Consider the following 13464-nt stretch of genomic DNA (forward strand, 5'->3'; position numbering starts at 1 on the left):
ATGCCTGTTTCAATATGGCTGCCGAGCTGTGCTCTTCTTGTGGTGGTCTTGTCAGTTGGTGTGAGATACTTCTTCATCAGAAGTTAGTAAGAGATAGTGTGAAGCATAGTACTTAAAGGCTTCTGATCCAAGCCAATTTCAAACAGCCATACTTCAGACCAATGGGGGAATAGAACATCTTAACACCTGCCAACCCCCACAACCATATGTTAAGGTAAAGCTTAGCAGTTAGGCAGCCTGGCTTTCTTGCGGGGGTTGAAAGACTCTAGTAGAGAAACACTAGGCAAAATGGTTTAAGGCACTTCCTCCCCAAATTCTGTCATAAAATTCAAAGAGACTCAGTCGTAAAAAAGGGGGTAAACATGAATGCTTCTCACTAATGTAACACTAAATTACATTGCTTTGCCTAAAATACAAATAAAGATATACAAAATATTTATCAAGTTATATGCAAAATCTTACATCACAGCACCTACCATCAGTGTTGTCAAAAGTGCACAATCCATTCCTTCTTTTCTTGTCCATTCCCAAGTTGTTAAAGTTTAAAAAAGTTAGTACATACTTGGTGAAACTTTTTAACATTAGACATTAGATTTTATTCTAATAATTAAGCAATATTTTACAAATGAAGCAAACAGTAATCTTGTGATGTCCAGTTAAATTTATTTTCATCTTCACTATTAAAAGAAAGCATCTGTCAGGCTGAAATAAATACATATTGTGTGATTATGAACAAAAGTGAATGTGACTGAAGTTCATATTATGTATAATCAGTGCATTATGTTATTTTTCTTACAGAATTTGTATGTCTGCACATTACAAGTAATGTAACAAGCTGCTTAGCCATTCAGCCTTTCTCAGATTCTACTCCCAGCAGCCTGTCCCCATAGCACTGAATACAACACAGCATTCACCCCTGGATGGGATGCCAGTCAGTCACAGGGTGCGTGTAGGAGATGGAGTGACTGTTAGTAATCAGTATTTTCAAAACAAGAACTGCCTGGCATTACAGTCAGCTGAATTTGCTGACACGCTCAGAACGACGTCCCCATTGTGTGCTATGTGTGTCAGTTCAGTGACAGGTCATGAGTTGAGCTCAGATTTTCGATGTTATTCTGCAGACAGATGAGCGCCTGAGTCGGACAGACTGCTGACAGGACAGGATCTTCAGTTCTATTGTTCTCTCAGTCCATTTTGAACAATACAAATACCATGTCAATGGAGCCTGAATCATTGAACAATAACACTTAAAGGAAAAGAAAGTGTGAAAGATTTTACATAACAGAAAAAAAATTGAAGATTTTGTTTTTAATTCACTCAGATAAGCAAATGCAATTCACATTTATGCGTCCCCATTACTTAAGGCACCTATATTGGAGAAGTCCTGTGACTTTGAAATGTTTTTAGATAGCAACATACTGCAGTCAGACTACAAGAAGTTTACAAATAACTTTGTAAATGCTATGAAGCTGAAAAGAAAACCAGATTTTATATATCATTTAAATGAAAAGAAACAGAAGAATACAAAATTATGTTGTAGAATTGGAACTTATAGATACCTTGGTTAATTAAAAATCTGAAAGCCATTTATAAATGACATACTGTACATTGAGTTCCCACATTAAGAAATAAGAACTCTTATTTAAAAATGATTTATGTTAGAATGTTGAATTCGCTTCTGATTGAACCCTCTAGTCCATGATTGTTTGAAAAGGTATTCTACATAAAAGGTGATAAATAAAATTAGCATTAACCATCTAATATCCCAAACATCCAACACAACAGAAGATCAATGAGCCAATAATAACAGACAGCACACCCAGCTTGACCGGTCCAGGCTAAGGTTTGAGTAACAATTACCAGATGATTTCCTCCCAGAAAAGTCAAGAGAAATTAGGTCAGTAGGATGGAGAGACCCATTTATCTGTCTTCCACATTTAGCCTGACCTACATCTAGGACAGCATATAACCCCATTACTCTAGACTAAGGCTGCCAGGGCAGCTCATCTTATGCAAACTTCTTTATAAACCACTGAAGAGTCAAACCAGTGCTGGTGTGCTATTAGTGAGCTATAAAAAACAGTTTAATCTTTCTTAGAGGAAATAGACACCATCCGACTTCAATACCAAGACTCCTTTGAATCTTCCATACTCATTTATTAACGTTAAAGGCTTTAGAAGATTTACACCCAATTAGGCGATTCCCCTTGTGTTGGATATGAATCCAACGTTAAACTGAATTAGAATTCCAAAATGCGTGTTCTGTACATTTCCAAACAGAGAGTATAAACAAAATGAGGAGTAGAGTTATACTACTCTTAATCCAAATGTCACACTCTGCATGAGCTAATTTCTTTTAAAAACTTGAACCTCTACTAGAGATATTAGAGGTTCTATGATGTCTATTTATGTGGCCTATATTAATAAGATTAACTTTATTTACTCATATGATATATTCACCTTTGGTCTATTGATGAATTGTGTCCCCAGGTGCTTTGAGGTGAACACAAAATAAATAAAACAATAAAATCCAGATTACAATTTAAGCGAGGAATGTACACAGGGTGTCAGCATGGTGGTACAGAGCGTAAAGGAATGCTCTGCACAAAAATGATATTTTTAATATGTTACTTACCCTAAGTAGTTTGTTGTGATGGCTGAGAAAAACTGTCATTCTCATGGAGAATGGAGATAATAATGTTTCAGATAGAATGGGAGCTTATGGTGACCTGTGCTGGAGAACAGCAAAAAACATGTAAAACATCCATAAAAAAGTCTCCTGTTACTTATGTTTCATAACCCACATGTGAAGTCTTCCAGTTGTATGCTCACAATGTGTAAAGCACATGTATTTTTTGCTAAAACATTGTTAAATAAATACCTGTGGAAAATGAAAGCAGTCCACAAACAGGAAGCCCATTCACACAGGGCTGTGTTTTTGAATTGACAACTGAATTCTGGGCCAGTGAATGAGGGGTGGAGGTGTATCTTTAATTTAAAGGCAAAATTTTGTTCATTTTCTGGAATTATTTTATTCAACAATATGTTAGTAAAAAATGCATGCGTTTTGCACATTGTGAGCCTACGACTGGATGACTTGACATGTGAATTAAACAACATGTATAACGAGAGATTTTTTCATGAACATTTATGATATTGTTTGCTGTCATTCAGCACTAGTCATCAAAGACTCCCATTCTACCTGAAACATGATCTCCTTTTTCCACGAAAACATGAGATTATTTTTTTTTTTTTTTGGCCATCACTATGTAATATGTGGGATAAGTAACATATTACAAAAATATTTTTTGATGGGGTATTCTTTTAATGTTGCTGCATTACAGTTGCAGGAGATTGGGATCACTCTGTGCAGTTTAACACACTCGCCTTGTTTCTGCTTGGGTTTTTTTCAGGGAATTCTGTATTTTACAGCCAAATCCCAAATACATGCAGGAACATTTAATTGGCAACAGTAAATTAGCCTGGTGTGAGTGAATCTGCACAGAAATGCATTGTCAACTCATTTAAGACTGGTTCTAGACTAGTGCCTAGTGCTGTTAGGAAAGAATCTGGGACCCTGTGAACCAAAAAATAATTAAGATGGCTTAACAGTGAATTCTATATATATATACGAAGCTCTTATTGCTCAAGTAACATTTTTCTGCTTCATTTCAGTTTTCTAGCTTTTTAAGATTTTGAACCCTTAATTGCTTATTTTAGTCTTAAACAACTATATCAGCTGTTTTTAATTGGTCCTTATTAGCATTAAGATGTAAATGACAAAGGAACCAGCAGTTCTCTGTCTGGCTGTTTACTATTTTCACCTTTGTGTATTTATCCATCCATCCATTATCCAACCCGCTATATCCCAACTACAGGGTCACGAGGGTCAGCTGGAGCCAATCCCAGCCAACACAGGGCACAAGGCAGGAAACAAATCCCGGGCAGGGCCCCAGCCCACCGCAGTTTGTGTATTTATTGTCTACTAAAGTACTGTGATACATGGCCAGGAACTCTGCCCCGCCGGGATGCCTGGAGGAAGGAGGAACCGGGAGAGCGGCACTTCTTTTTCCTGGGTACCTGGTCCTTGATCCCTGGGGGACAGCACTTCCGGGACACCAGGAAGTGCTGACAGACCAGGGATGGTTTATGCCCGGAGTGCTTCCAGATGAAAGGGCAGCACTTCCACCACACTGGGGAGTGCTGCCGGAAGTCCATCATCAGGCACCTGGAGCACATCCAGGGCTGGATAAAAGGGGCCACCTCACCTTCACCAAAGAAGGACAGAGCTTACAAGACAGGAGTGGAGGCGGCCAGGAGAACCAAGGACTATGAACTGTAAATATATGTAAATAGTGGTTCTAAATAAATGTGTGTGTGATGGAAACTGTGTTTTTGTGTCTGTCTTTGGCTGGGCTATTTCTTACAGTACTCAGAAGGAAACTGAAGAGAAAGTGAAGGACTGAGAATTAATTATTCATCTGTTTTAGGGTTCAAATCATATCATTAGGAAGGAAAAATAATCTACAATATAAGAATGACCTAACATTGCTAAGTTAAAACACTAATAAGTAATGATATTAACTAGGATCTGTTATTGACAAGAATTGTTTTCTAATAAGGCAACTGGGTTGGAAGAAAAACTGCAGGCCTCCAGGACTGATTTTGATTACCCCTTGCTTTAGAGGGTGAACCATTTGGGTCAGTTGATGTGGCATGCACAACTTCAAGTTACATTCTGGTCATTTTTTCCAAGAAGACACCTTTTGGTTTGCTCTTTATCATAAAAGTAAAATTTTTTTGTAATAAATGTAACCGAAACTGGCCTAAAGTTAGGGTTTTTGGGTCTAGAAAGCCAAAAATAATGGGTAACTGCAAAACACTGAACATCTTGAATAACTAGACATCAAGACAAGTCGAACTGTATATTGAAATGTATATCATATACAAGGATTTTAGTCATACAGGTGAGTCAGGAGGCACTGGACAAATAAAAACTGAAATGATTCATTCAAGCCCTTTTGTAGCAACAATTGTATTCAAGATATTTGATAAAAGAACATTACATTTTCAAACATGATTAATCCAATAGAGGGTTGTAAGTCTCAACCCAATCTCAGTCAATCACACAGCCAACTTACACGGAAGCACTTTTGAGGGGGCCGTTCACCTACCTATAAGTCTTAAGCGTGTGCGACAAAACTTGAGTCTCTGAAGAAAAGCACACTCACACACGGGGGAGAACGTGCAAACACCGTACAGTTTTAGAACTGAATCAAAAATCCTTAGCATCTCTTTTTCTTTGAACTGCTTTTATCACTGAAAGCAGCTGACATTGCTTAACATTAACCCTGCACTTTGAACACAGAGATGGTATTACAAAAGTTGAATTTACTTATTTATTTTTTAGATCACATTTTGGAAATTCTGTCTGCTTTTTCTCCCAGAAGATACTAGAGGAACATGTCATATTATTATTTAATATCCACAGTAGGAGGCCCTTCCATCCTAAATTCCAAAGTGAAAATGCCAACAATATGTCCAAGACTTTGGCATAACTTCACTCTGGTATGCATGTCCTGGTGCTGTCTTTACATGAGTTTGGTTTGGGACATGCTTTTTCAAGACAAGACTTTTTCACCAAACCTTCATCATGGAATGGCCAGAGCTGCTGTTTTAAACTTATTTTCACATTGGAGTCACAGGCTATGCATACTTCAGTTAACTAATATTCTCTGTCCTGAAACAGGCAATCAGCCACAATACTGGTGCTTCAGTTTGCAAGCCAATTGAGTACATTTTTGCTTTTTCTCATTTATTTATTTTTTTAGAACTTGCATGCTGTATTCCTCTTCTTAGGCGGTGCATTTATAGCAGCTACTCTTAACTGGCTTGCATTTGCTATGTGGGAGCTATATGCACCCACAAACTCAATCCCAACTATTTGTGTATTTTACTCAGCCTGATATAATATACCATTTTAGATATATGCATTCAGCACACATACTGTATATTCAGAGGTTTTTATTACTTCTTAAGTTGGGTTAGACTGTTAGGGCTCCGAATTTGAATTGATAATTGAGGTGTTGACAAAAAAAGCTCAGGAAAGAAGTCAGTTTTTCAGGCCCATTAGACAGACCAAGATATAATACTTGCCCAATCCCAAATTAGTGCATTGCAGGTAAGGCCGGCACCACCATTAAGGCAAATTAGTTTTTAGCCTAGGGTGCAGTTCATAATGGGGGGTTGGACCCAGTCGCACAAGGTTAGCTACCGAACAGTGAATTGGCATACTAATAAGTTTGGCCTAGGGAGCAAAATAACTTACCACCTGCACTGATAGCAGGCAAGTGTCTGATACATATCACAATGGTTTAACTCAAGTGGACTATTGGTGATGCTATTTGTCCCATCCACAGAGTGGTCAGTCAGGGCCAAAAATGACACATCAAAGTAGCAGTGACACCAAACACCGCAATAAGGCAGTAAGAAATGACTGGCTTTCTTCAAGGTGATTATTTCTAGGCATATTTTATTCTTTTCCTCAGTCACTTCTACGTTCCTCACATAAGATGTCTCTCTTGTCTAACAGCATTTTTAATTATATCGTGATTGATGGAAAAATCAAAGACTTTTTTTAAGTGTATGGTCAATTTGATGTATAATTTCATATACTTGTGCTAAGGCAATCCTGGTGCATGTTTGCTTTAAGATGACAAGATATTAAATTGAGCTTAGTGAAACATGAATTACAAAAATCATGTAATCAGATATGTGTTCTGAGTAGGTATATATATCTACTCTCTATATATAAAATCCTAAGCCTAAAAGTGCAACGATTTTGTGCAACGATTTTATGTGAAATTTTTATGTCACGCTTTAAATCGGTCTTATTTTTAAAACCTACATATATATGTTTGGCATCATTCTTTTCAGAATTTATTGAACTTTAATGTGATACTGTTACATTTTCAGATTCTTATTCCATTTATAAATTATAATTATTAAAAATATCAAGAACTTATGTGTCGTGAGATGAGACTTTGTACCAAGAGATTTAACCACGCCCGGGGCTGGAAATAAAAGACAAAGAGTAGGACAGCTGCTGTACAGGCTTTTAAAATGTTCGAAGCGCCACACAAGATGCAGATCATGTGGCACAGCAGCAAGCCAGCAGCTGATCGAGCAATGAGGAGGTAAAAAAACCTGTAATTTTTTTCGATTGTATCACTGTTTAAGAGGGGGTTTCAGAGGAGCGACCACATCTCCTTAGGATGTGGTCAGCTCCTCTCTTCACAATGTGAGTGGCAGAGACACGAAGTGGCTGGTGCATAGCACAGGCCGGGGGGGGTGGCGAGTAAAGTGAGCAAGGGGTGATATATATATATATATATATATATATATATATATATATATATATATATATATATATATATATATATGTGTGTGTGTTTAAGTGTGTGTGATTACTTCATGTATACGCTGCATATATGAATAATGCTAGATGATAAATGCAACATATAAAATGACAAAAAATGTCATTTGGTGTTCTGTTTCAAGGGGCACTAAAACGTTTACTCTCCGTGTAACTAAAATAAACAGTTTGTTTTCCAATCAGCCTCTAGAAACACAGCACTTTTTCCAACAGCCTGGTTTATTTGTTGTTAGTATGTAAGCTAAGAGGTTTGCTAAGAGGTTTCATTATAATTATATAAGAGCAGAGTTCACATCCTAGGTCCTCCCTACATTTAGTTTGCATGTTCTCTCCGTGTCTGTGTGGGTTTCCTCCAGGTCCTGGATTTTCAACCCACAGTCCAAAAACATCCTGAGTAGGTGGATTGCCGATGCTAAACTGGCCCTAGTGTATGTGTATGTGTGTGCGTGTGTTTTCACCCTGTGATGGATTGGCATCCAGTCTAAGGAATGTTCCTGACTTGCACTGATGTTTGCAGGGATAGCAATAGCAACCCTGGATAAAGTGGGTTCACAAAATGGATGGATGGACATTTCTACAGCAATCATGACTGAAAATTGGACTTCTCTTCTCAGCAAATCATTGCATCATAGACAGTGAATTATGAAACAGAAGCAGATTAAGCTGGAATTTTAAAGAATGTATTCCTAACATTCTTCTTACCTAGTTATTTTGGAAAATGTTAAAATAATTTCAATACTTAAATTTTTGCTGCGCCTCATTTCGCAGGTTAATAGCTTATATAGACATTTCACTTCTCTACTTGTAGCTCCATGTCACAGTATGTTCATCAATTCAGTGTGTCTATCTATCTATCTATTCTAATACTGATGATGTGTTCTCGGCTGTGAACTTTTTTGCATTATAAATTACATGCATACTTTTAATCTTTTTCATTTTTATTTACATATCAATAGACTATTGACTACAATCATTTGAGAATGTTAACAGAATTACGCTTAAGTTAGATTTATTTATTTCCACAAATGTGAGCTTTCTCATGATTCCGATTCACTACACTGAACGTTTATGCATAAGTCTCGTGTCTTTAAATGTCTGTGCATGCATAGTACTTCCTTATTTACATGCTTGTTATTTGTGTAATTTGTTGACGAGCCCCAGCGTTCACCTCTGCTCTAGACAGATACAGCTCTTCGAGGAAGTTTTTCAGGTGTAGTTTTGTTACACAGTTCCCCTCTTGGACAGAACTTTATTCATAAGGTTTCAAGAAACAAGTGAAGCACCTCAGTGAGAAAGTAGCATACCTTGCACTTTATGAAATCTGACCAAAGGTGTTTGAAGCCATGTAGTTTTAGCTTAATGTCATAGTGCTGGCTTATGAGACTAGCTAAAAAAATAGCAATTCAAACCCAAATTATTTTATATTTTTTATTGATATTTTTTTATTCATCCAGCAATACTTCAACAAGCTTTTTTCCCACTTTAATTAGGTAATATGATTTTTTTTAACTTTAATTATTTTTTTGTTTCACAGCTTTAACAGATAGTAAATTTAGAATAACTTTCCTTTTTGGCTCTCATTAATGTGTCAGAATAGGGCAAGTTCAAACAGCACAAATTCATTATGATATGCTAAAAAGTGCTGCTAATCAGTTAGTCATTCTATTATCCTTTCAATTTTTGTCCAGATTTGTTGAAGCACAGCCATTGCTCAGATGCCTTTAGGTCAAATCCTTTAAATAAGAAATGATATATAATAACAAATGTATTTGAGAACATTTTCATTTAATATACAAAAAGGTTGTGTACTTAACAAAATATATTGCTTCAGGAGAAATAACAAAAGGTGCTTTTACAATATTACAAAAAACGAATAAAAATAATAATAATAATAAAGATTGGTTTATCATAGATGGTAGTACTTCCAGCTAAAACATAGCACAGAACTACAACTTTGGGATGAATGGACTTGTAAAATGGCATCAAGTGACTGACCAACCTCAGAAACACATAAACAAACAAAAATAAATATGGTTATTCATTTAAAACCTTTTAAATCAAACATCATGGCCACAATATTATTAAGCCAGATTTGTACACAATACTTCCATTGAGTTACTGAAGTGGAGCTACTGTGAAATGATGTTTTTCTTTTCTCCTGTTAGTAGTTTGTTTTATCTGTACAGACTGTGTACATAAAGCTAAAAGATGATGAAGTCATTAAAACTTAGCTAACATCACGCGTAACAGACAGGAAAAAAAATTGTTTAATCTTGCAGAGGTTAAATGAATGTCCTTTCATAGAAAAAGCATCCAAAATAGAATAGCAGCAAACAAAATTATAAATTGATGTCTCTTAACAAATACTCTTGCTTTGGTAGCACATATTTTACATTGCACTGAGGTAAACACAGAGCCAAGCTTCAGTCTGCTTGGAGTAGGGTGCTGGCAAGAAATGCGGTGTACAAAGGTGAAGCAAAGGTGTTATCACTGGATCGGTGTTTGGCCAGGAAACTCTTTACCTCATGACCCATTTATTTAACTATTACATCTTTTAAAGTATAATAATCAATTGCAGATATACAGTAACAGTAATTTCATCTATTGAGAGGTCCATCTAAGCCAAAAGTCTAGCCTTCTTGTACATGCCTTTATTTTTGAACCATTATGTATGCTTTACTGAAGTGCACAAACACATTATTACTATACAATGTACTGCACATGCCCACAATGAGTAACACTTGGTCAGAGAAGTTTGACTTCTTCAATTTTATTATTATTTATTGCTTTAAACATACAAATTAGGTTTGTGCAGAAAACATCTAAAGATATAAATGCAATTCTCATGCGGGTACTCGAAGATGTAAGCCTGTCTTTACATCATCCATAAACCATGAATGTATTCTAGCCGTATTCATATCTGTAAGGATTGTGTCCCATCAAGGTATATAAATGTTAGTAAACCAAAACACTACTCCGCTATATCCACCAAATGTTTAATAGGTATAATGGCACCACCTAACTGATCCTCCTTTCCACTGCCCAGCAACATCTACCCACAGTTCTGCGTTGAAACATTTTGTTACAACTCAAGGCTTGAGATTCCTCAGTGATTTCATGTGAGTACCTCTTTTTAATTATGATAGATGCTGGCTGGAATAAAATGAGTCTAATTTCTGTTGTTTTGAATGGCCTCTAATCACACCATGCAGCCCTTGTGGCCACTCACACCAACAATGAATTGTATTAAGTTGGATAGAGAACATTGTGTTGAAGTCCTTCCCCATAAATATAACAGGATTTTCTAATCGTGACTAATAATAATAATTTCTCGCATTTATATAGTGCTTTTCTCACTTTTTAAAGCGCTTTTACACAGTGAATGAGGAGCTACTTCAACCACCACTAATGTGTAGCATTCACCTGGATTATGCGGTAGGAGCCATTTTGGTGCCAGTATGCTCACACCACACATTAGTTATTAGGTGGTGAAGGGGTGAGATAGTTAACTAATTAGAGACAGGGATTAAGGGGCCAGAATGACCAGGTCATGGTGGGCAATTTAGCCAGGACTTTGGGATACACCCTGCTTTTTACGATGGATGCCCAGGGATCTGTTATGGCCGCAGACAGTCAGGAGCTCGGTTTTATGTTTATGCTTTCACAGCATGTTGTAACTATCACTGCACTGGAGCATTGGTATCCACATTCAGACCACAGGGTAAGCACCAACTGCTGGCCTCACCAATTCCTCTTCCAGCAGCAACTTAATCTTTTTCCTAGATGGTCTCCTATCCAAGTACTGGATGGGCCTGAGCATGCTTAGCTTCTGGTGGGTGACCTCTTCTGAAGTGCATGTGGTATGGCATGAAGGAAAAACATAGTAAAGAAGACGGAACTTACGGTGTAATTAATTATGGAATTAAAAATATTATATTAGGTAAAGGAGGCTTGAAAATATGTCTCGGGGGAGGGGTAGCTAAGCATCCAGATGTACTTAAAATGATAGGGGAGTGTATTGTGTGCAAGTCCAATGTAGTTTGCATTCTTTGATAACCCTCCCACCTGAATTAGCGTGACAAATGGAGGGGCTTTATATTTATTTACTAGGAATTTAGATTATAGCAATGGCAATCTGGGTACGCTGCCTACTTGGATGCTAAAAATTTAATATGTGACTAATATATAGAAACACTATGGATATGCATTGTCAATGCATTCTCACTGATTTTTTTTATTTGAGATTATTTTGCTAAAAATGATTTATTGGTTTATGTGATTTTTACTTAAATGTTGTTTACTAGATCTTATGAAATGGTGTAAACAGTCTTGACATAATTTGACTAAATTTCAGGTTTTACACCAGCAAAGGCTAAAATTTTCATGTTTCTTTGATTGTACAGCTAAACCATAAACTATGCAGAATCTTTCAGTCACCCCAGTTTTCAGATTAGCATCCTCTGTATTTACCTCATTTAAAGTGACCCAGCCTTGAAAAGATCCAACTTACAGACTTACAAAGAAAAGGGATTCCTGGTAGGGTTGAGACAATAATCCAGTGCTTACAAAGATGAGCACATTTTGTAGTGCCTGAGTCATTTGCTGTGTCTATTTTTTTAGCTGGAAGCACCCTTAGGCATTTTTCAGGAAGCAGAGCTGTGTGATAATGTATAAACACACCTAATGGTTGTTATTACTGAAGGAAGCCCAGTTGGTGACAGCCTATAAGAGCAAAGCACAAATGTCACCTTCTTTTGCATATGAGGTGCTAAGCTGTTTTTTTAAGAGTCACTGCATTCATATGAAGTTCACTTCAAAGATTATCTTAGCCCACTATTGTGGGAGGAGGGCGATAACCTAAAAGACACATTATTTATCCTTTAAAGTTTTTGTTTTGAACTTTGTTCAACTACGAGGGAAGTCAAAGTAGTGTAAAAACACAGTCCTGGTGTTTCAATTATACACATAGGAAAGCTGTTCAAGCCTTGTGTCATCGAGGGCGATTGCGTGACATGAACATTAAAACTCGACGGATACCAAGGAGTCGATCCTTCAGTGCTGTTAAAGCCAAGAAAGGGAGCTGGGCTCGGCCTTCCAGAGGCAGGACGGCAAGCAACCACCAGCACCAGGATGGACCATTGGGACTCATCTGAAAAGAAAAAAAGAAGATTTAAATAAGCACAAGTGCATCTTGGCTCATCTACAGGAGCAAAAATATCTAAGATTAGCTCCTACATTTTACATGTGTAGTTCTGAAAGTCAGAGGATAAAAGAGAATACTCCATGAGTACCTTATGACAAACAGAAAAATGGGAGTAGAAAATGAACACAATGAGGATGGGCATGAGGAACTAAAATTCTCACACAGAGAGATGAACTGGATGTACATTAGAGTGCAGTTTGGAAAGCAAAACATATTTAGGTAAAGCCTGCTGGGCTTTGGCCACTTGCACTGAAGCCCAAGTATACATATAATGCAACCAGACAGTTAAATCTGCATATGACAGATTTGGGGTAAAATAAGTCAAGTTACATACAACAGTCCAATAAGGTCATCTTAATCTGTTGATCTTTAGCATGTACAGTATGTATTTTAGCTAGGGTAAGGGGGTAAACACAATGAAGTGGACTTTGGTAATAAGCAGGATGGCTCAAAATCTAGAAGGAAATAATAAGCAATGGTAAAACACAATGGAATATACAGCCACTTTTCTAATGAAATGTAAATGAAGAAAATGAATCCTTATCTGACCCCTAAATAATCTCTGGTAGAGATCTTTAAAGAAAATTTTAGGTCACCTCTGCTGTCCAACCATAATGGTTAATTAATTCTGAAAGACTAAAAAAAGAAAAAGGGGTTCATACCTGAGGTTCTGGCTCCTTCTCAGGCATGGGCCCAAAGTGGCTTACAATTCTCTCCTTCTGTTCTGACTTCAGGGAATTAATCCACATAATGGCTTGATCATAAACCGTGTCGTGAAGTGTCAGCAGCTCAGCCAGTTCTTGACCCTCCACCTAATAAATGAATA

At 37.0% G+C, this 13464-nt stretch overlaps 1 protein-coding gene across 2 annotated transcripts in view; it reads right to left on the bottom strand.

Annotated features, from left to right (window-relative positions):
• Window positions 1-9203: 9203 nt before the first annotated feature.
• LOC120537372 (LON peptidase N-terminal domain and RING finger protein 3-like) overlaps window positions 9204-13464 on the bottom strand; it is a 48342-nt gene continuing 44081 nt past the window's right edge. For both annotated transcript variants that reach the window (XM_039766272.1, XM_039766274.1), the window contains exons 11-12: window positions 13301-13450; window positions 9204-12584 (exon numbers count right to left, since the gene is read on the bottom strand). In XM_039766272.1, coding sequence (XP_039622206.1) covers window positions 12426-12584; window positions 13301-13450 — 309 coding nt within the window. In that variant the 3' untranslated portion in view covers window positions 9204-12425. The remainder of the gene's footprint in view (window positions 12585-13300; window positions 13451-13464) is intronic.

Source organism: Polypterus senegalus, chromosome 10 (assembly GCF_016835505.1).
Source record: "Polypterus senegalus isolate Bchr_013 chromosome 10, ASM1683550v1, whole genome shotgun sequence".
Lineage (NCBI taxonomy): Eukaryota > Metazoa > Chordata > Cladistia > Polypteriformes > Polypteridae > Polypterus > Polypterus senegalus.